The sequence below is a fragment of the Oncorhynchus masou genome, chromosome 16 (genome assembly GCF_036934945.1).
Source record: "Oncorhynchus masou masou isolate Uvic2021 chromosome 16, UVic_Omas_1.1, whole genome shotgun sequence".
In the NCBI taxonomy this organism is placed as follows: domain Eukaryota; kingdom Metazoa; phylum Chordata; class Actinopteri; order Salmoniformes; family Salmonidae; genus Oncorhynchus; species Oncorhynchus masou.
Window position 1 is genome coordinate 48688628 of NC_088227.1, and position 25515 is coordinate 48714142.

The 25515-nt window shown below is 40.8% G+C and overlaps 1 protein-coding gene across 1 annotated transcript in view; it reads left to right on the forward strand.

Annotated features, from left to right (window-relative positions):
* The window catches only part of tfap2d (transcription factor AP-2 delta (activating enhancer binding protein 2 delta)), an 89407-nt gene that overhangs the window by 62738 nt on the left and 1154 nt on the right, over positions 1 to 25515 (forward strand). Inside the window, exons 5-8 of the mRNA XM_064990461.1 lie at positions 4092 to 4257; positions 5832 to 5950; positions 10177 to 10318; positions 12841 to 12954. Coding sequence (XP_064846533.1) covers positions 4092 to 4257; positions 5832 to 5950; positions 10177 to 10318; positions 12841 to 12954 — 541 coding nt within the window. The remainder of the gene's footprint in view (positions 1 to 4091; positions 4258 to 5831; positions 5951 to 10176; positions 10319 to 12840; positions 12955 to 25515) is intronic.

Below are 25515 nucleotides of genomic sequence, written 5' to 3' on the forward strand. Positions count from 1 at the left end.
TGTTGCCCTGTTCTGAGACGATTGTAATTTTCCAATTCCCTCTTTGTGGCACCTGACCACATGACTGAACAGTAGTCCAGGTGCGACAAACTAGTGCCTGTAGGACCTGCCTTGTTGATAGTGTTGTTAAGAAGGTAGAAACTAGAGTCTGTAGGACCTGCCTTGTTGATAGTCTTGTTAAGAAGGTAGAGCAGCACTTTATTATGGACAGACTTCTCCCCATCTTAGCTACTGCTGTATCAACATGTTTTGACAATGACAGTTTACAATCCAGGGTTACTCCAAGCAGTTTAGTCACCTCAAATTGCTCAATTTCCACATTATGCATTAAAAGATTTGGTTGAGGTTTAGGGTTAAGTGAACGATTTGTCCCAAATACAAATGCTTTTAGTTTTTGAAATATTTAGGACTAACTTATACCTTACCACCCATTCTAAAACTAACTGTAGCTCTTTGTTAACTTCTCTAGGATAGGGGGTGGGTATTTTGAATTTTGGCATGCCCAAATTCAACTGCCTGCTACTCATCCCCAGAAGATAAGATATGCATATTATGAGTAGATTTGGATAGAAAACACTCTGAAGTTTCTAAAACTTTTTGAACGTGCTTGCAGGTTCCTACCGCTTCCACTTGATGACACCAGTCTTTAGAAATTGATTGAGGTTTTTCCTTTGTGTATTGAAGAAGTAGCTCTGTTCAAAACGAGGGTCACTTCATGTGTACTGTTTGATAGAGGCGCGTGACCAGAAAGCTAGCGTCAGTTTGTTTTCTTCCTGTATTGAACACCAATCATCCCGGCTTCAATTTTGTCAATTATTTACTTTTAAAAAATACCTAAAGTTGTATTACAAAAGTAGTTTGAAATGTTTTGGCAAAGTTTACAGGTAACTTTTGAGAAATGTTGTAGTCACGTTGCGCAAGTTGTAACCGGTGTTTTTCTGGATCAAATGCACCAAATACATGGACATTTTGGATATATATGGATGGAATTAATCGAACAAAAGGACCATTTGTGATGTTTATGGGACATATTGGATTGCCAACAGAAGAAGATCGCCAAAGTTAAGGCATTATTTATATTTATATTTCTGCATTTTGTGACGTGCCTGCAGGGTTGAAATATGTTTTCTCTCTTTTGGTTAGGGAGGTGCTATCCTCAGATATTAGCATCGTTTGCTTTCGCTGAAAAGCCTTTTTGAAATCTGACATGTTGGCTGGATTCACAACGCGTGTAGCTTTAATGTGGTATCTTACATATGTGATTTCATGAAAGTTAGATTTTTATAGAAATTTATTTGAATTTGGCGCTCTGCATTTTCTATGGCTTTTGGCCAAGTGGGACACTACCTTCCCACATATCCCAGAGAGGTTAAGTGTTGCAGTCATTTCAGTCGCTGTAGTAGCTGATGTGTATAGTGTTGAGTCATCTGCATACAGTACATAGACACACTGGCTTTACTCAAAGCCAGAGGCATGTTGTTAGTAAAGATTGAAAAAAGTAAGGAGCCTAGACAGCTGCCCTGGGGAATTCCTGATTCTACCTGGATTATGTGGGAGAGAATTCCATTAACCTTTCTGGTGCAGGGGTCCCACCTCGACAACATCCGGTGAAATTGCACAGCGCCAAATTGAAAATACAGAAATTTTAATATTAAACTTCATGATAATACAAGTGTCATACGTGATTCTTTAGCTTAGAGTCTTGGCAATCTAACCTCATCGTCAGATTTCAAAAAGGCTTTACGGCGAAAGCACAGCATTCGATTATCTCAGGTCAGCGGCGCCCCACACCGGCATATTATCCAAACAAGCACAGACGTCACAAAATCCCAAATAGCAATAAAATAAGTCACTTACCTTTGAAGATCTTCCTCTGATTGCATTCACAAGAGTCCCAGCAACACAATGAATGGTCATTTTGTTTGATCTTTATATCCCAAATAGTCCGTTTAGTAGGCATCATTGAGTTCAGTAATCCACCCGTTCAGAATGCAGACATAGGAGTTACCAGTAAAGTTTATCCAAACAAATCCAACAATGTTTCTAAATCATTATTAGGTACTCTAATATCTAAATAAATGATCATATTTCATATGGAGCAAACTATTTTCAATAGGAAAGGACGCAGCGTGCTCCCTCGGTCACGTGCGCAATGAGACTAGTTTTGCCATGGGACGCGCTGAGGAGAAACAACTATTCCTCGTTGGTTTTTCAGAATACAAGCCTGAAACCATGTATGTAAATATTGTTGACATCTAGTGGAAGCAATAGGAACTGCCTTTTGGGAGGCGGAAGTCTTTGGTTTCAATAGCTTAAGTTTGGAATTGGCTCGCATGTCAAAAGAAAGATAATTGGTCCTCGGGTTTTTGCCTGCCAAATCAGTTCTGTTATACTCACAGACAGCATTTCAACAGTTTTAGAAACTTTAGAGTGCTTCCCATCTAATGCCACCATGCATATGCATATCATAGCTTCTGGACCTGAGTAACAGGCAGTTTACTTTGGACACCTCAGTCATCCAAAATTACAAATACTGCCCCCTATCCCTAACATGTTTTACAGAACACCCTCTGTTAGACAGGTAACTATTTATCCACAATATAGTAGGGGGTGTAAATCCATAACAAATAAGCTTTTCCAGCAGCAGACTATGTTTGAAAATGTCAAAAACAGAGCTAAAGTCTTACAAAACAGCCCCACAATCTTTGTACCATCAATTTCTCTCAGCCAATCATCAGTCATTTGTGTATGTGCTGTGCTTGTTGAATGTTTTTCCCGAAACACGTGTTGAAAGTCTGTGGTCAATTTGTTTACAGTTTACTAAGGGTTGGTAACAGGCTGATTGGTGGGCTATTTAAGCCAGTAAAGGGGGCTTTACTATTCTTACGTAGCTTTTTCTTCCCTCCAAGCCACAGACATTTAGTAGACTTAGATTGAAGTTATGGCAAATAGGACTGGCAATATCGTCCACTATTATCCTCAATAATGTTAATTTCAAGTTGTCAGACCCCGGTGTCATTGCTGATTAACAACAACAATTATTTAATCTCTTCCACCACACTCACTTTACGGAATTCAAAATTACAATGATTGTCTTTCATAATTTGTTCAGTTGTACTTGGATGTGTAGTGCCGACGTATGTTGCTGGCATGTCATGCCTAAGTTTACTAATCTTGCCAATGAAAAAATCATTAAAGTAGTTGGCTATATCTGTGGGCTTTGTGATGAACGAGCCATCTGATTCAATGAATGAGTTTGTATGTTTTTTGCCCAAAGTGTCATTTAAGGTGCTCTAAAGCTTTTTACTATCATTCTTAAAATCATTTATCTTTGTTTTATAATATATTTTGTCATATTTTTTTTATTCAGTTTATTCAATTTGCAGTACGTTTGCCAATAGGTTGTGCAGCCAGACTTATTTGTCATTCTTTTTACCTCATCTCTCTCAACTATACAATTTAGGGGGGTTAAGGGAGGGTTAGGGGAGAGTTAGAGGGGTTAAAGGAGGGTTAAGGGGGTTAAGAGTAGGTTAGGGGGTTAGGGGATGGTTAGGGGGTTGAGGTAGGGGGTTTAAAGGAAGTTAGGGGTGTTATGGGGTTATGGGGGGTTAGGAGGGTTAGGGGAGGATTAGGGCGGTTAAAGGAGGGTTAAGGGGGTTAAGGGAGGGTTCAGGGGAGGGTTAGGGGGTAGGAGGTTATGCGGGGTTAGAGGAAGTTAGGGGGTTATGGGGTTGGGGGTTATGGGGTGTTAGAGGAAGATAGTGGGGGTTAGGGGGTTATAGGAATTTTGGGGGGTTGGGGGTTAGAGGAATTTAGGGGGGTTATGGGAGGTTAGGGGGTTAGGGGGGTTAGGGCAGGGTTAAGCGGGTTAGAGAAGGGTTAGGTGGTTAGGGGAGGTTTAGGGGAGTTAGGAGGTTAGGGGAGGGTCACGGGGGTTAGGAGGTTAGGAGGTTAGGGGAGGGTTAGGAGGTTAAGGGGTAGTTAGTGGGGTTAGGGGAGGTTAGCACATAGGGTTATTGGAGGGGGGTAAGGTCCCTGAACACTATATGTTACTCGTGTTTGTTTAACATGTGTATATGTGTTCTATCTAGGAGGAACCTGTGTGGTGAACCCTACAGATCTGTTCTGCTCTGTCCCTGGCCGTCTGTCCCTCCTGAGCTCAACCTCCAAATATAAAGTCACCATCGCTGAGGTGAAGAGACGCCTCTCGCCTCCAGAGTGTCTCAACGCCTCACTTCTCGGAGGAATATTGCGCAGGTACAGACACACACACACTCACACACTCAATAGTACTAAACATTTTGAAGCTAAACATTTACAAAATTTTCGAAGACTCAAATGATATCAAAAACATGAATAATGGAGTACTGCTATTAGCCCATAGAAACACATTGAATAACAGAAAGTCCATACTGCTATTAGCCAATAGAAACACATTGAATAACAGATAGTCCTTACTGCTATTAGCCCATAGAAACACATTGAATAACAGATAGTCCTTACTGCTATTAGCCCATAGAAACACATTGAATAACAGATAGTCCTTACTGCTATTAGCCCATAGAAACACATTGAATAACAGATAGTCCTTACTGCTATTAGCCCATAGAAACACATTGAATAACAGATAGTCCTTACTGCTATTAGCCAATAGAAACACATTGAATAACAGATAGTCCTTACTGCTATTAGAAACACAATGAATAACAGATAGTCCTTACTGCTATTAGCCCATAGAAACACATTGAATAACAGAAAGTCCTTACTGCTATTAGCCAATAGAAACACATTGAATAACAGATAGTCAGAACAACAGTCCCCCAATATTTTTTAAGTGTATCTCCTATATCTGATAGATATAAGAAAGATCAGGAAACATGTTTTTTTTACATGTTTTTAACCCTTTATTTTTTGACAGTAAACAGTCTCCATATATACTTCCATTCATTTTTTTCAACTGATACCGGGGGACCTTCAGACGAGTGAAGCCTGGGGGATCCTAGAGCAAAACAAAATCTCACCTTTCTAAAGGGGTCATATTAGTGTCTGGTCTGATAAACACCTCTCTAGCTCTGTTACCTTTCACTGCAGATGGGCCGTCTCATGGTCTGATAAACACCTCTCTAGCTCTGTTACCTTTCACTGCAGATGGGCCGTCTCATGGTCTGATAAACACCTCTCTAGCTCTGTTACCTTTCACTGCAGATGGGCCGTCTCATGGTCTGATAAACACCTCTCTAGCTCTGTTACCTTTCACTGCAGATGCGCTGTCTCATGGTCTGATAAACACCTCTCTAGCTCTGTTACCTTTCACTGCAGATGGGCTGTCTCATGGTCTGATAAACACCTCTCTAGCTCTGTTACCTTTCACTGCAGATGGGCCATCTCATGGTCTGATAAACACCTCTCTAGCTCTGTTAGCGTAAACTGTTCAGACGCTCCATACAGAAGTTGTCAGAACAGCTGTATCGACTTAAGACGATTCCCAAGACGCTCCTTGAGGATGTAGAGCAAACCGTTTGGACGCTACAGACGATTTCATGAGAAGACCGATTTTCGGTCTCATGGTCTGATAAACACCGCTCTAGCTCTGTTACCTTTCACTGCAGATGGGGTGGTGCGATATAGGTAGATGTGGTGGATTGAGAAGCATCCAATGCAAAACAAATACTGATATCTGCCAGATTTGAACCCTAACCCTAATGCTAATTACATTACCGTGGGTGAGCGGACATCGACTTTAGGGGGTTAATTGATATTAATATGTTAATTATTTTAACGAGATGATAGTATATTTTATTTTATTGCTGTGATAATGTATTTTAATACAGAGCTAAGTCTAAGAATGGTGGTCGTTGTCTGAGGGAAAAGTTAGATCGACTGGGACTCAACCTGCCAGCTGGACGGAGAAAAGCTGCCAACGTTACACTCCTCACCTCTCTGGTGGAAGGTAGGAATAACTCATCCCTCAATCAATCTGGACCACCTAATATAATTCATCCCTCTATCAACCTAGACCTTCTAAGAAAACTCATGCCTCTATTAACCTACACGTAATACAACTCATCCCTCTATTAATATACACCTTCCAAAAAACCTCAACCCTCTATCAATCTACACCAAATAAAACTCACCCCTCTATCAATCTACATCTTCTAATAAGACTCATCCCTCTATCAATCTAAACCTAATAAAACTCATCCCTCTATCAATCTAAACCTAATAAAACTCATCCCTCTATCAATCTAAACCTAATAACTCATCCCTCTATTAATCTAAACCTAATAAAACTAATTCCTCTACCAATTTACACCTTCTAATAAAACTCATCCCTCTATCAATCTAAACCTAATAAAACTCATCCCTCTATCAATCTAAACCTAATAAAACTCATCCCTCTATCAATCTAAACCTAATAAAACTCATCCCTCTATCAATCTAAACCTAATAAAACTCATCCCTCTATCAATCTAAACCTAATAAAACTCATCTCTCTACCAATTTACACCTTCTAATAAAACTCATCCCTCTACCAATTTACACCTTCTAATAAAACTCATCGCTCTGTCAATAGAAACCTAATAAAACTTAACCATCTATCACTATCGCCCTCTTAATTCAACTCAAACCGCTATCAATCTACTCATTCTAATAAAACTAGTCCCTATGTCAATCTACACCTAATCAAACTCATCCCTCTACCAATTTACACCTTCTAATAAAACTCATCGCTCTGTCAATAGAAACCTAATAAAACTTAACCATCTATCACTATCGCCCTCTTAATTCAACTCAAACCACTATCAATCTACTCATTCTAATAAAACTAGTCCCTATGTCAATCTACACCTAATCAAACTCATCCCTCAATAAAGCTGTACCTAATAAAACTCACCCCTCTATCAATCTGTACCTTCTAATAAAAGTCATCCCTCTGTCAATCTACACTATCTAATTAAACTCATCCCTCTATCAGTCTACATCTTCGATTAAAATTCTTCTCACTATCAATCTCCACCTAATAAAACTCATCCCTCTATCAATCGACACCTTGTTATATAACTCATCCCTTTTCAATCTACACCTCCTAATAAATCAAATCTCCTTATCAATCTTCACCTTCTTATAAAACTCATCCCTCTATCAGTACACACCCAATAAAACTCAGCCCTATATCAATCTACACCTCGTAATACAGCTATTCCCACTATCGATTTACACCTCCTAATAAAACTCATCCTTCAACCAATTTGGACCTCCTTATAAAATTCATCCCTCTATCAATCTACATCTTCTATTACAATTCTTCCCTCTATCAATCTACTCATTCTGATAAATCTCATCCCTCTATCAATCTACACCTCCTAATACAAGTGATCCCTTTTCAATCTATACCTCCTAATAAAAGTCATCTTCTTATCACTCTACACCTTCTTTTAAAACAAATCCCTCCATCAATCTACACATAATAAAGCCCATCACTCTATCAATCTACCCCATCAAATAAAACTCATCCCACTATCTACACCTCCTAATATAACTCATCCCTCTATCAATCTACACCTCCTAATACAACTCACCCCTCTATCAATCTACACCTCCTAATACAACTCATCCCTCTATCAATCTACACCTCCTAATATAACTCACCCCTCTATCAATCTACACCTCCTAATATAACTCACCCCTCTATCAATCTACACCTCCTAATATAACTCATCCCTCTATCAATCTACACCTCCTAATATAACTCACCCCTCTATCAATCTACACCTCCTAATATAACTCACCCCTCTATCAATCTACACCTCCTAATATAACTCACCCCTCTATCAATCTACACCTCCTAATATAACTCATCCCTCTATCAATCTACACCTCCTAATATAACTCACCCCTCTATCAATCTACACCTCCTAATATAACTCATCCCTCTATCAATCTACACCTCCTAATATAACTCATCCCTCTATCAATCTACACCTCCTAATACAACTCACCCCGCTATCAATCTACACCTCCTAATATAACTCACCCCTCTATCAATCTACACCTCCTAATATAACTCACCCCTCTATCAATCTACACCTCCTAATACAACTCACCCCTCTATCTACACCTCCTAATATAACTCATCCCTCTATCAATCTACACCTCCTAATATAACTCACCCCTCTATCAATCTACACCTCCTAATACAACTCACCCCTCTATCTACACCTCCTAATATAACTCACCCCTCTATCAATCTACACCTCCTAATATAACTCACTCCTCTATCAATCTACACCTCCTAATATAACTCACCCCTCTATCAATCTACACCTCCTAATACAACTCACCCCTCTATCTACACCTCCTAATATAACTCATCCCTCTATCAATCTACACCTCCTAATATAACTCATCCCACTATCAATCTACACCTCCTAATATAACTCACCCCTCTATCAATCTACACCTCCTAATATATCTCACCCCTCTATCAATCTACACCTCCTAATATAACTCACCCCTCTATCAATCTACACCTCCTAATACAACTCACCCCTCTATCAATCTACACCTCCTAATATAACTCATCCCTCTATCAATCTACACCTCCTAATATAACTCATCCCTCTATCAATCTACACCTCCTAATATAACTCACCCCTCTATCAATCTACACCTCCTAATATAACTCATCCCTCTATCAATCTACACCTCCTAATACAACTCACCCCTCTATCAATCTACACCTCCTAATATAACTCATCCCTCTATCAATCTACACCTCCTAATATAACTCATCCCTCTATCAATCTACACCTCCTAATATAACTCATCCCTCTATCAATCTACACCTCCTAATATAACTCACCCCTCTATCAATCTACACCTCCTAATATAACTCATCCCTCTATCAATCTACACCTCCTAATATATCTCACCCCTCTATCAATCTACACCTCCTAATATAACTCACCCCTCTATCAATCTACACCTCCTAATACAACTCACCCCTCTATCAATCTACACCTCCTAATATAACTCATCCCTCTATCAATCTACACCTCCTAATATAACTCATCCCTCTATCAATCTACACCTCCTAATATAACTCACCCCTCTATCAATCTACACCTCCTAATATAACTCATCCCTCTATCAATCTACACCTCCTAATACAACTCACCCCTCTATCAATCTACACCTCCTAATATAACTCATCCCTCTATCAATCTACACCTCCTAATATAACTCATCCCTCTATCAATCTACACCTCCTAATATAACTCATCCCTCTATCAATCTACACCTCCTAATATAACTCATCCCTCTATCAATCTACACCTCCTAATACAACTCACCCCTCTATCAATCTACACCTCCTAATATAACTAATCCCTCTATCAATCTACACCTCCTAATATAACTCATCCCTCTATCAATCTACACCTCCTAATATAACTCATCCCTCTATCAATCTACACCTCCTAATATAACTCATCCCTCTATCAATCTACACCCCCTAATACAACTCATCCCACTATCTACATCTCCTAATACAACTCACCAATCAATTAATCCACAACTCTTAATACAGCTAATCCCACTATCAATCTACACCTCCTATCACATCTATCAATCACCATCTTCTATTAAAACTCTTCCCTCTATCAATCTACACCTAATACAACTCATCCCTCTGTCAATCTATACCTCTGTATAAAAATCATCCTATCAATATGCACCTTTAAAAACCATCACTCTATCAATCTACTCATTCTGATAAAACTCATCCCTCTATCAATCTACACCTTCTATTAAAACTCATCCCTCTATCAATCTACACCTAATACAACTCATCCCTCTATCAATCTACACCTAATTATACTCATCCCTATATCAATCTACACCTTCTAATAAAACGCATCCCTCAATCAATTTAGACCTAATAAAATTAATCCCTCTATCAATCTGGACTTCCAAGTAAAACTCCCTCTAAAGCCCTCTATTAATCAACATGTTTTATTAAAACTCTTCCCTCTATCAATCTACACCTAATACAACTCATCCCTCTATCAATCTACACCTAATTATACTCATCCCTTTATCAATCTACACCTTCTAATTTTACTCATCCCTATATCAATATTCTCCTCCTAATAAAATATGTTTGTGTTTGTGTAGGTGAGGCGCTCCACCTGGCTAGAGACTTTGGTTATACATGTGAGACAGAGTTTCCTACCAAGGCAGCTGGAGAACACCTAGCCAGACAACACAATGAACCCAAGGAGACCAGCGGGCGCAAGAAGATGGTGCTGGCCACCAAGTAAGACACACACACACACACACACACACACACACACACACACACACACACACACACACACACACACACACACACACACACACACACACACACACACACACACACACACACACACACACACACACACACACACACACACACACACACACACACACACACGTGTGATCCTGATCCTCAACACTGGGCCCCACAAGGGTGCGTTCTGAGCCCTCTCCTGTACTCCCTGTTCACCCACGACTGCGTGGCCACGCACGCCTCCAACTCAATCATCAAGTTTGCGGACGACACAACAGTGGTAGGCTTGATTACCAACAACGATGAGACGGCCTACAGGGAGGAGGTGAGGGCCCTCTGAGTGTGGTGTCAGGAAAATAGCCTCACACTCAACGTCAACAAAACTAAGGAGATGATTGTGGACTTCAGGAAACAGCAGAGGGAACACCCCCCTATCCACATCGATGGGACAGTAGTGGAGAGGGTAGTATGTTTTAAGTTCCTCGGCGTACACATCACAGACAAACTGAATTGGTCCACCCACACAGACAGCATTGTGAAGAAGGCGCAGCAGCGCCTCTTCAACCTCAGGAGGCTGAAGAAATGTGGCTTGTCACCAAAAGCACTCACAAACTTCTACAGATGCACAATCGAGAGCATCCTGTCGGGCTGTATCACCACCTGGTACGGCAACTGCTCCGCCCACAACCGTAAGGCTCTCCAGAGGGTAGTGAGGTCTGCACAACGCATCACCGGGGGCAAACTACCTGCCCTCCAGGACACCTACACCACCCGATGTCACAGGAAGGCCATAAAGATCATCAAGGACAACAACCACCCGAGCCACTGCCTGTTCACCCCGCTATCATCAGAAGGCGAGGTCAGTACAGGTGCATCAAAGCTGGGGCCGAGAGACTGAAAAACAGCTTCTATCTCAAGGCCATCAGACTGTTAAACAGCCACCACTAACATTGAGTGGCTGCTGCCAACACACTGACACTGACTCAACTCCAGCCACTTTAATAATGGGAATTGATGGGAAATGATGTAAATATATCACTAGCCACTTTAAACAATGCTACCTATATAATGTTACTTACCCTACATTATTCTTCTCATATGTATACGTATATACTGTACTCTATCATCGAGGACTGCATCCTTATGTAATACATGTATCACTAGCCACTTTAACTATGCCACTTTGTTTACACACTCATCTCATATGTATATACTGTACTCGATACCATCTACTGTATCTTGCCTATGCTGCTCTGTACCATCACTCATTCATATATCCTTATGTACATATTCTTTATCCCCTTACACTGTGTATAAGACAGTAGTTTAGGAATTGTTAGTTAGATTACTTGTTGGTTATTACTGCATTGTCGGAACTAGAAGCACAAGCATTTCGCTACACTCGCATTAACATCTGCTAACCATGTGTATGTGAGAAATAAAATTTGATTTGATTTGATGTTTGGTGTGTCTCCCAGGTGGCTTGTGGCAAACTTTAAACAACACTTTTTATGGATATCTTTAAGAAATGGCTTTCTTCTTGCCACTGTTCCATAAAGGACAGATTTGTGCAATATACGACTGATTGTTGTCCTATGGACAGAGTCTCCCACCTCAGCTGTAGATCTCTGCAGTTCATCCAGAGTGATCATGGGCCTCTTGGCTGCATCTCTGATCAGTCTTCTCCTTGTATGAGCTGAAAGTTTAGAGGGACGGCCAGGTCTTGGTAGATTTGCAGTGGTCTGATACTCCTTCCATTTCAATATTATCGCTTGCACAGTGCTCCTTGGGATGTTTAAAGCTTGGGAACTCTTTTTGTATCCAAATCCGGCTTTAAACTTCTTCACAACAGTATCTCTGACCTGCCTGGTGTGTTCCTTGTTCTTCATGATTCTCACTGCTCTTTTAACAGACCTCTGAGACTATCACAGTGCAGTTGCATTTATACGGAGACTTGATTACACACAGGTGGATTGTATTTATCATCATTAGTCATTTAGGTCAACATTGGATCATTCAGAGATCCTCACTGAACTTCTGGAGAGAGTTTGCTGCACTGAAAGTAAAGGGGCTGAATAATTTTGCACGCCCAATTTTTCAGTTTTTGATTTGTTAAAAAAGTTTGAAATATCCAATAAATGTCGTTCCACTTCATGATTGTGTCCCACTTGTTGTTGATTCTTCACAAAAAAATACAGTTTTATATCTTTATGTTTGAAGCCTGAAATGTGGCAAAAGGTCGCAAAGTTCAAGGGGGCCGAATACTTTCGCAAGGCACTGTATCTTTATGTACATATTCTTTATCCCTTTACACTTGTGTGTATAAGGTAGTAGTTTTGGAATTGTTAGTTAGATTACTCGTTGGTTATTACTTTATTGTCGGAACTAGAAGCACAAGCATTTCGCTACACTCACATTAACATCTGCTAACCATGTGACAAATACATTTGATTTGTCATATTGATCTCTTAACCTCTGACCCCTAACCTTTTCCCTGTGACATTTAGGCAGATCTGTAAAGAGTTCCAGGACCTGTTGAGTCAGGACCGTTCTCCTCTTGGCTCCTCCAGACCCACACCTATACTGGACCTGGATATACAGAGACACCTCACACACTTCAGGTACATGCACACACACACACACACACACACACACACACACACACACACACACACACACACACACACACACACACACACACACACACACACACACACACACACACACACACACACACACACACACACACACACACACACACACACACACACACACACTTCAGCTGTTCTGAGCTGCCCATCACAATGTAATTTGACCCCACATGAACCATGACAGTATCAGTCCCCAGTGACTGACTCACAGCCTCGGGAAGCAACCTGGTGATATCCTGAACTTTGACCCAACATGAACCATGACAGTATCAGCCCCCAGTGACTGACTCACAGAGAAACCTGGTGACTTTGGCCCGAAGAAAACACAAAGTCTTTGCCCCAGGTACAGATATATGCCTCACCATTGAACTCCCTATCACAATAGCCAGAATGATCCGTCCTCTGTCATGTCTTGAAGCAGATTGTGAGGCAAGAGCCAGAACTCACCTGAGAAGAAGGCAGCTGAGACGCCATCTGTGTGCAGGACACAACAGCCAAAAGGACAGAGCTCTGATCCAGAGAGTGGTGGTTCAGGCTGTGTGCAGGACACAACAACCAAAAGGACAGAGCTCTGATCCAGAGAGTGGTGGTTCAGGCTGTGTGCAGGACACAACAGCCAAAAGGACAGAGCTCTGATCCAGAGAGTGGTGGTTCATGCTGTGTGCAGAACACAACAGCCAAAAGGACAGAGCTCTGGTCCAGACAGCACGACCCAGCGGAGGGGGGCCACAGTGGCCCAGGCAGTTGATTGACTAGGACAGGGAGAGGCAGCTGGAGGGGCATCCACTGCCATGGATGGAACACCCAAGTCACCTGGAGTCCAACAAGGAGCAGGCATTTACACTCACCTGGAGTCCAACAAGGAGCAGCCATTTACACTCACCTGGAGTCCAACAAGGAGCAGCCATTTACACTCACCTAGAGCCCAACAAGGAGCAGACATTTCCTGGTTCTAGCTAGTAGAGGGATGCAGTGGGGGAAACTGATCATAGTCCTAAAAGGTCCTATTAGGATCCTCTTGGATGTTTTGATAGTCTTATAGAATCCTTATTCAGGTCATAATAATTATTTCTTTAGCTGCATCAAGTTTCATCGGATCGTGACAACAACGAATATGTGCAGATTATACATTTAATAGCACGCGACACCCCAGCAGATTCAAATGAGTTTTAACAGCTGCACGCCAACAGTCCAAGGGAACAAACATTTTCCGGCTCCACCGCGGACACCTGCACAACAGTGTTGTTTGTCTTTGGTTGAATGTGAAGAGCGCTGAATGTGAAGAGCGAGAGAGAAGTGCAGGGGGGCGGGTGATGTCTGGGTCAGCTGTCAGTGGCAGGTAGCCGGCTGTTCCTTGCTATGCACCGGCCCGGCTGCATGTTAATGTTCGGTGTAGCCTCTCACGGGGTGTCCCCAGTGTCTGTAGTCGTGGGTGTGCTTTGCTGCAGGAGGGAGTGGTGCACTTCACAAAATATATGGTGTCACGAGGAGGAAAATTATGTGTATATACTGAAGCAACATCTCAAGACATCAGTCAGGAAGTTAAAGCTTGGTCGCAAATGGTTCTTCCAAATGGACAATGATCCCATGCATACTTCCAAAGTTGTGGCAAAATGACTTAAGGACAACAAAGTCAAGGTGTTGGAGTGGCCATCACAAAGCCCTGACCTCAATCCTATAGAACATTTGTGGGCAGAACTGAAAAAGCGTGTGCGAGCCTACAAACCTGACTCAGTTACACCAGCTCTGTCAGGAGGAATGGGCCAAAATTCAGCCAACTTATTGTGGGAAGCTTGTGGAAGGCTACCCAAAACATTTGACCCAACTTAAACGATTTAAAGGCAATGCTACCAAATACTAATTCAGTGTATGTAAACTTCTGACCCACTGGGAATGCGATGAAAGAAATAAAAGCTGAAAGAAATAATTCTCTCTACTATTTTTCTGATATTTCACATTCTTGAAGTAAACTGGTAATCCTAACTGACCTAAAACAGGGGATTTTTACTAGGATTAAATGTCAGGAATTGTGAAAAACTGAGTTTAAATGTATTTGGCTAAGGTGTATGTAAACGTCCGACTTCAACTGTATATAGCGTATTTTTTGTGAAGAATCAACAACAAGTGGGACACAATCATGAAGTGGAAAGACATTTATTAGATATTTCAAACTTTTTTAACAAATCAAAAACTGAAAAATTGGGCGTGCAAAATTATTCAGCCCCTTTACTTTCAGTGCAGCAAACTCTCTCCAGAAGTTCAGTGAGGATCTCTGAATGATCTAATGTTGACCTAAATGACTAATGATGATAAATCCAATCCACCTGTGTTTAATCAAGTCTCCGTATAAATGCACCTGCACTGTGATAGTCTCAGAGGTCCGTTAAAAGCGCAGAGAGCATCATGAAGAACAAGGACCACACCAGGCAGGTCCGAGATACTGTTGTGAAGAAGTTTAAAGCCGTATTTGGATACAAAAAGATTTCCCAAGCTTTAAACATCCCAAGGAGCACTGTGCAAGCGATAATATTGAAATGGAAGGAGTATCAGACCACTGCAAATCTACCAAGACCTGGCCGTCCCTCTAAACTTTCAGCTCATACAAGGAGAAGACTGATCAGAGATGCAGCCAAGAGGCCCATGATCACTCTGGATGAACTGCAGAGATCTACAGCTGAGGTGGGAGACTCTGTCCATAGGACAACAATCAGTCGTATATTGCACAAATCTGGCCTTTATGGAAGAGTGGCAAGAAAAAAGCCATTTCTTAAAGATATCCATAAAAAGTGTTGTTTAAAGTTTGCCACAAGCCACCTGGGAGACACACCAAACATGTGGAAGAAGGTGCTCTGGTCAGATGAAACCAAAATTGAACTTTTTGGCAACAATGCAAAACGTTATGTTTGGCGTAAAAGCAACACAGCTCATAACCCTGAACACACCATCCCCACTGTCAAACATGGTGGTGGCAGCATCATGGTTTGGGCCTGCTTTTCTTCAGCAGGGTCAGGGAAGATGGTTAAAATTGATGGGAAGATGGATGGAGCCAAATACAGGACCATTCTGGAAGAAAACCTGATGGAGTCTGCAAAAGACCTGAGACTGGGACGGAGATTTGTCTTCCAACAAGACAATGATCCAAAGCATAAAGCAAAATCTACAATGGAATGGTTCAAAAATAAACATATCCAGGTGTTAGAATGGCCAAGTCAAAGTCCAGACCTGAATCCAATCGAGAATCTGTGGAAAGAACTGAAAACTGCTGTTCACAAATGCTCTCCATCCAACCTCACTGAGCTCGAGCTGTTTTGCAAGGAGGAATGGGAAAAAAATTCAGTCTCTCGATGTGCAAAACTGATAGAGACATACCCCAAGCGACTTACAGCTGTCATCGCAGCAAAAGGTGGTGCTACAAAGTATTAACTTAAGGGGGCTGAATAATTTTGCACGCCCAATTTTTCAGTTTTTGATTTGTTAAAAAAGTTTGAAATATCCAATAAATGTCGTTCCACTTCATGATTGTGTCCCACTTGTTGTTGATTCTTCACAAAAAAATACAGTTTTATATCTTTATGTTTGAAACCTGAAATGTGGCAAAAGGTCGCAAAGTTCAAGGGGGCCGAATACTTTCGCAACGCACTGTATATATAAAGTATATAGAGTGTATATAGTGTCTATGTAGTTTATTTATGGTGTCTTTATAATGTCTATATTGTGTCTCTATAATATATAGTGTGTGTATATATATATATACACAAACATACACACACTACATTACACTACATTACATTACATTACATTACATTACATACATACATATATAACAAGGAGGTATATATATATATACATACACTACCCTTCAAATGTTTGGCGTCACTTAGAAATGTCCTTGTTTTTGAAAGAAAGGCACATTTTTTTGGTCCATTAAAATAACATAAAATTGATCAGAAATACAGTGCTGATATTGTTAATGTTGTAAATGACTATTGTAGCTGGAAACGGCTGTTTTTTTATGTCATATCTACATAGGCGTACAGAGACCCATTATCAGCAATCATCACTCCTGAGTTCCAATGGCATATTGTGTTAGCTAATCCAAGTTTATCATTTTAAAAGGCTAATTAATCATTAGAAAACCCTTTTACAATTATGTTAGCACAGCTGAAAACTGTTGTCCTGATTTAAGAAGCAATAAAACTGGCCTTCTTTAGACTAGTTGGGTATCTGGAGCATCAGCATTTGCGGGTTCGATTACAGGCACAAAATGGCCAGAAACAAAATACTTCTGAAACTCAGTCTATTCTTGCTCTGAGAAATTAAAGCTATTCCATGCGAGAAATTGCCAAGAAACTGAAGATCTTGTACAATGCCATATACTACTCCCTTCACAGAACAGCGCAAACGGTCTCTAACCAGAATAGAAAGAGGAATGGAAGGCCACGGTGCAAATCTGAGCAAGAGGACAAGTACATTAGAGTGTCTAGTTTGAAAGCCTCACAAGTTCTCAACTGGCAGCTTCATTAAATAGTACCCACAAAACACCAGTCTCAACGTCAACAGTGAAGATGCGACTCCAGAATGCTGGCCTTCTAGGCAGAGTTGCAGAAAAAAAGCCATATCTCAGACTGGCCAATAAAAAGAAAAGATTAAGATGGGCAAAAGAACACAGGCACTGGACAGAGAAAGAGTGGAAAAAAGTATTATGGACAGACAAAGTTTGAGGTGTTCAGATCACAAAAAAATGAATAAATGCTGGAGGAGTGCTTGACGCCATCTGTCAGTCATGGTGGAGGCAATGTGATGGTCTGAGGGTGCTTTGGTGGTGGTAAAGTGGAAGATTTGTACAGGATAAAAGGGATCTTGAAGAAGGAAGGCTATCACTCCATTTTGCAACACCATGCCATACCCTGTGGATGGCACTTAATTGGAGCCAATTTCCTCCTACAATAGAACATGACCCAAAGAGGTGCTTCAGGAAGCATGGGGTGAAATCTCTTCAGATTACCTCAACAAATTGACAACTAGAATGCCAAAGGTCTGCAAGGCTGTAATTGCTGAAAATTGATTCTTTGAAGAAAGCAAAGTTTAAAGGACAGAATTATTATTTCAATTAAAAATCATTATTTATAACCTTGTCAACGTCTTAATTTTGCAACACAATTCATGTTAGTTTTCATGGAAAACAAGGACATTTCTAAGTGATCCAAAACTTTTGAACAGTGCCAATATTGTGTCTAAATAATATATATACATATTGTCTATATAGTTTCTATATAACTTTTATATAATGTCTATATAGTGTGTATATATGGTATGAATAGTGTCTACATATTGTGCATGCAGTGAATATTGTCAGGTGGGTGCAGGAAAGGGACTAGAAGGGTGCAGGAATCAGATACAGAGAGAGTTCTACTGAGGTTAAGTGCTTTACTCAGGCACAACAAAATAATAAGCCCAACAAATACAGGGCGCGGGACACACAACGAGACAACCCAAAAACCACAGAGTGCTCAGTTAAAGAAAAGAAAATCCACCACCTAACATGCACACTCGTAACATAAAGACAATCCACCACTACCTAACATGCACACTCGTAACATAAAGACAATCCCGCACAAAACAAGGGCAGGCCTACCTACTAAATATAGGGAAGCCAATTAAACCAAACAACAGAAACACAGGTGAAACTAATAAGACAAAACAAACAGACAAACGAAAAAGGGAACGGTGGCGGCTCGTAGGATGGTGACGACGATCGCCGAGCACCGCCCCAACAGGCAGGGGAGACAACTTCGGCGGAAGTCGTGACAAATATAGTGTTTATATTGTGTCTATACGGTACATACAGAGTATATGTTGCATATATAGTGTATATGTAGAGTATATATTGTCTATATAGTTTATATAGTAGTTTATATAGTATCTATATAGTGTATATGTAGAGTATATAGCTGATATCATGTTTATTTTGTGTATGTAGTATATTAAGTGCATATATATATATATATATATATTTTCTGCTATATAGTGGCTATATTATGTATATATAGTGTAAACATAGTGTATATATAGTGTCTATATAAAGTACATGTAGTATTTATATAGTGTCTATATAGTGTACACATACTGTAAACATAGTGTATATAAAGTGTCAGATAATGGTCATATAGTATTTATTTATATAGTGTCTATATCGTGGCTATATAATGTACATATAGTATTTATATAGTGTCTATATAGTGTCTATATAATGTACATATAGTATTTATATAGTGTCTAAATAATGTACATATAGTCTTTATATAGTAGCGAAATAATCTATTTTTAGTGTAAACATAGTGTATTTTTGTATATATATATATATATATATATATACAAAAATACACTATATATATATATATATAGTATATAGTGTCTATTTAGTATATATATAATGTCTATATTGTGTATGTAGTGTTGACATAGTGGATATACAGTACCAGTCAAAGGTTTGGACACAAAAGTTTTTCTTTATTTGTACTTTTCTACATTGTAGAATAATAGTGAAGATATCAAAACTATGAAATAACATATATGGAACCATGTAGTAACCCAAAACGTGTTAAACAAATCACCCTTTGCCTTGATGACAGCTTTGCACTCTCTTGGCATTCTCTCAACTACCTTTACGTGGAATGCTTTTCCAACAGTCTTGAAGGAGTTCCTACATATGCTGAGCACTTGTTGGCTGCTTTTCCTTCACTCTTGCATTCTGTAGCACAAACTCAATAAAGTTCTGGGACACTGAAAAGTCCATGGAGAATAAGAGCACCTCCTCCCAGCTGCCCACTGCACTGAGGCTAGGAAACACTGTCACCACTGATAAATCCACAATAATTGAGAATTTCAATAAGCATTTTTCTACAGCTGGCCATGCTTTCCACCTGGCTACCCCTACCCCGGTCAAATGCCCTGCAGCCCCCACAGCAACTCGCCCAAGCCTCCCCATTTCTCCTTCACCCAAATCCAGATAGCTGATGTTCTGAAAGAGCTGCATAATCTGGACCCCTACAAATTAGCCTGGCTAGACAATCTGGACCCTCTCTTTTTAAAATTATCTGCCGAAATGGTTGCAAACCATATTACTAGCCTGTTCAACCTCTTTTTCATATCGTCTAAGATTCCAAAAGATTTGAAAGCTGACGTGATCATCCCCCTCTTCAAAGGGGTAGACACTCTTGACCCAAACTGCTACACACCTATATCTATCCTACCCTGCCTTTCCAAGGTCTTCAAAGCCAAGTTAACGACCATTTTGAATCCCACTGTACCTTCTCCGCTATGCAATGCAATCTGGTTTCAGTGCTGGTCATGGGTGCACCTCAGCCACGCTCAAGGTCCTAAATGATATCATAACCGCCATCGATAAGACATTACTGTGCAGCTGTAATCATCGACCTGGCCAAGGCTTTTGACTCTTGTCAATCACCACATTCTTATCGGCAGATTCAACAGCATTGGTTTCTCAAATGACTGCCTCGCCTGGTTCACCAACTATTTCTCTGATAGAGTTCAGTGTGTCAAATCGGAGGGCCTGGCAGTCTCTATGGGGGTGCCACACGGTTCAATTCTCATGCCGACTCTCTTCTCTGTGTACATCAATGACGTCGCTCTTGCTGCTGGTGATTCTCTGATCCACCTCAACGCAGACGAAACCATTCTGTATACTTCTAGCCCTTCTTTGGACACTGTGTTAACTAACCTCCAGACGAGCTTCAATGCCATACAGCTCTCCTTCTGTGGCCTCCAACTGCTCTTAAATGCAAGTAAAACTAAATGCATGCTCTTCAACCGATCTCTGCCCGCACCTGCCCGCCTGTCCAGCATCACTACTCTGGACAGTTCTGACTTAGAATATGTGGACAACTACAAATACCTAGGTGTCTGGCTAGACTGTCAACTCTCCTTCCAGACTCACATTATTATCTCCAATCCAAAATTAAATCTAGAATCGGCTTCTTATTTTGTAACGAAGCATCCTTCACTCATGCTGCCAAACATACCCTCGTAAAACTGACCATCCTACTGATCCTCGACTTTGGCGATGTCATTTGCAAAATAGCCTCCAACACTCAACCAATTCGATGCAGTCTATTACAGTGCCATCCGTTTTGTCACCAAAGCTGCATATACTACCCACCACTGTGACCTGTACACTCTCGTTGACTGGCCCTCGCTTCAAACTCGTCGCCAAACCCACAGGCTCCAGGACATCTACAAGTCATTGCTAGGTATATCCCCACCTTATCTCATCTCACTGGTCACCACATCTCACTTGTCACCCCCAAAGCCAATTCCCCCTTTGGTCACCTTTCCTTCCAGTTCTCTGCTGCCAATGACTGGAACGAACTGCAAAAATCACTGAAGCTGGAGACTCATATCTCCCTCACTAGCTTTAAGCACCAGCTGTCAGAGCAGCTCACAGATCACTGCACATAGCCCATTTGTAAATAGCCCATCCAACTACCTTATCCAGATACTGTATTTATTTATCTTGCTCATTTGCATTCCAGTATTTCTACTTGCACATCATCATCTGCTCATCTATCACTCCAGTGTTTAAAATGTATATTGTAATTACTTCGCCACCATGGCCTATTTATTGCCTTACCTCTCTTATCTTACCTATTTTGCACACACTGTATATATACTTTTTCTACTGTATTATTGACTGTATGTTTGTTTATTCCATGTGTAACTCTGTGTTGTTATATGTGTCGAACTGCTTTGCTTTATCTTGGCCAGGACCAAGTTGTAAATGAAAACTTGTTCTCAACTAGCCTACCTGGTTAAATAATTTAAAAATAAATAAACTCTGTGGTCCAACTCATTCCAAACCATCTCAATTGGGTTGAGAATGGGTGATTGTAGAGGCCAGGTCATCTGATGCAGCACTCATCACTATCCTTCTTGGTCAAATAGCACTTACACAGTGTGTTGGGTCATTGTTCTGTTAAAAACCAAATGATCATCCCACTAAGAGCAAACTGGATGGGATGACGTATTGCTGCAGTATGCTGTGGTTGCCATGCACGTTAATTGTGCCTTGAATTCAAAATAAATCACAGACAGTGTCACCATCAAAGCACTCCCACACCATCACACCTTCTCCATGCATCATGGTGGGAACCACACATGCAGAGATGATCCGCTCACCTACTCTGCGTCTCATAAAGACACGGCAGTTGGAACCAGAAATCTCAAACTTGGACTCATCAGACCAAAAGACATATTTCCACCTGTCTAATGTCCATTGCTCGTGTTTCTTATTGGTGTCCTTTAGCAATTCGACCATGAAGGCCTGATTCACACAGTCTCCTCTGAATAGGTGATGTTGAGATGTGTCCGTTACTTTTATTTGGGCTGCAATTTCTGAGGCTGATAACTCTAATGAACTTATCCTCAACGGCAGGGGTAACTCTAATGAACGTATCCTCAACAGCAGGGGTAACTCTGGGTCTTCCTTTCCTGTGGCGGTCATCATTAGAGCCAGTTTCATCATTGCGCTTGATGTTTTTTGCTACTGCACTTGAAGAAACTTTCAATGTTCTTGACATTTTCCACATTGACTGGCCTTCTTGTCTTAAAGTAATGATGGACTGTCATTTCTCTTTGCTTATTTGAGCTGTTCTTGCCGTAATATGGACTTGGTCTTTTGCCAAATAGAGCTATCTTCTGTATATCACCCCTAACTTGTCACAACACAACGGATTGGCTCAAACGCATTAAGAATGAAAATATTCAACAAATTAACTTTTAACAAGACACACCTGTTAATTGAAATGCATTGGTGACTATCTCATGAAGCTGGTTGAGAGAATGCCAAGAGTGTGCAAAGCTGTCATCAAGGCAGAGTGGCTACTTTTCATGAGGTAGTCACCTGGAATGCATTTCAATTAAAAGGTGTGCCTGATAAAGGTTAACAATTTATTTCCTTCTTGATGTGTTTGAGCCAATCGGTTGTGTTGTGACAATGTAGGGGTGGTATACGGAATATAACCCTATTTGGCAAAAGACCAAGTCCATATTATTGCAAGAACAGCTCAAATAAGCAAAGAGAAATGGCAGTGAATCATTACTTTAAGACATGAAGATCAGTCAATATGGAACATTAAGAAATTTGAGTTTCTTCAAGTGCAGTCGCAAATCTATCAAGTGTTATGATGAAACTGGCTTTCACGAGGACCGCCACAGGAAAGTAAGACCCAGAGTTGCCTCTGCTGCTGAGGATATGTTCATTAGAGTTAACTGCACTTCAGATTACAGCACAAATAAATGCTTCACAGAGTTCAAGTAACAGACACATCTCAACATCAACTGTTCAGAGGAGACTTCGTGAATCAGGCCTTCATGGTCGAATTGCTGCAAAGAAACCACTTCTAAAAGACCCCAATAAGAAGAAGAGACTTGGTTGGGACAAGAAACATGAGCAATGGACATTAGACCTGTGGAAGTCTGTCCTTTGGTCTGATGAGTCCAAACTTGAGATTTCTGGTTCCAACTGTCATTGTGAGATGCAGAGTAGGTGAACGGATGATCTCCACATGTTTGGTTCCCACCGTGAAGCACGGAGGAGGTGGTGTGATGGTGCTTTAATGATGACAATGTCTGTGATGTATTTCGAATTCAAGGCACACTTAGCCAGCATGGCTAACACAGCATTTTGCCGTGATACACCATCCCATCTGGTTTGCTCTTAGTGGGACTATCATTTGTTTTTCAACAGGACAATGACCCAACACACCTCCAGGCTGGGAAAGGGATATTTGACCAAGAAGGAGATTGATTGAGTGCTGCATCAGATGACCTGGCCTCCACAATAACCCAACCTCAACCCAATTGAGATGGTTTGGGATGAGTTGGACCGCAGGGACCGCAGGGAGGAAAAGTCGCCAACAAGTGCTCAGCATATGTGGGAACTCCTTCAAGACTGGTGGAAAAGCATTCCAGGTGAAGCTGGTTTAGAGAACGGCAAGAGTGTGCAAAGCTGTCATCATAGCAAATGGTGGCTACATTGAATAATGTAAAATATATTTTTATTTCATCACTTTTTCAGTTAATACATGATTCCATATGTGTCATTTCATAGTTTGTCTTCACTATTATTCTGCAATGTAGAAAATAGTAAAAATAAAGAAAAACCCTTGAATCAGTAGGTGTGTCCAAACTTTTGACTGGTACTGTATATCTATAGTGTTTGTATAGTGTGTGTTGTGTCTGCAGTGCCTATAGTGTATTTATAATGCACATATAGTGTATATTGTGTCTATATAGTGTACAGTGCATTCGGGAATTATTCAGGCTTTATTCTAAAATAGATTAAATAAAAAAACAGCCTCAACAATCTACACACAGTACCCCATAATGGCAAAGTGAAAACAGGATAGAATACATTTTTGCAAATGTATTGAAAGTAAAAAACACAATTACCTTTATTACATCAGTATTCACATCCTTTGCTATGAGACTCGAAATTGAGCTCAGGTGCATCCTGTTTCCATTGATCATTCTTGAGATGTTTCGACAACTTGATTGGAGTCCACGTGTGGAAAATTCAATTGATTAGACATGATCTGGAAAGGCACACAACTGTCTATATAAGGTACCACAGTTGACAGCGCATGTGAGAGCAAAAGCCAAGCCATGAGGTGGAAAGAATTGTCCGTAGGAACATCTGGGGAAGGGTACCAAAACATTTTTTTCAGCGTTGAAGGTCCCCAAGAACACAGTAGCCTCCATCATTCTTAAATGGAAGAAGTTTGGAACCACCAAGAATCTTTCTAGAGGAGTAAAAGACCTTGGTCAGGAAGGTGACCAATAACCCGATAGTCACTCTGACAGAGAAACTTGTTTCAAATGGTCTGAGAGTCCTTTAGGAGCCTTTTGGCAAACTCCAAGCTTGCTATCATGTGCCTTTTACTGAGGATTGGCCTCTGTCTGGCCCCTCTACCATAAGGTCCTGATTGGTAGAGTGCTGAAGAGATGGTTGTCCTTCTGGAAGGTTCTCCCATCTCCACAGAGGAACTCTGGAGCTCTATCAGAGTGACAATTGGGTTCTTTGTCACCTACCTGACCAAGGCTCTTCTCCCCCGATTGATCAGTTAGGCTGGGTGGCCAGCTCTATGAACAGTCTTAGCGGTTCCAAACTTTTTACATTTAAAAATAATGGAAGCCACTGTGTTCTTGGGGACAGTCAATGCAGCAGATTTTTTTTGGTACCCTTCCCCAGATCTGTGCCTCGACACAATCCTGTCTCGGCGCTCTACAGACAATTCCTTCGACCACATGGCTTGGTTTTTGTTCTGACATGCACTGTAAACTGTGGGACCTTATATAGACAGGTGTGTCTTTCCAAATCATATTCAATCAATTGAATTTACCACAGGTGGACTCCAATCAAGTTGTAGAAACATCTCAAGGATGATAAATGGAAACAGGACGCACCTGAGCTCAATTTTAGCAAAGGGTCCGGATACTTTAGATTTTTAATAC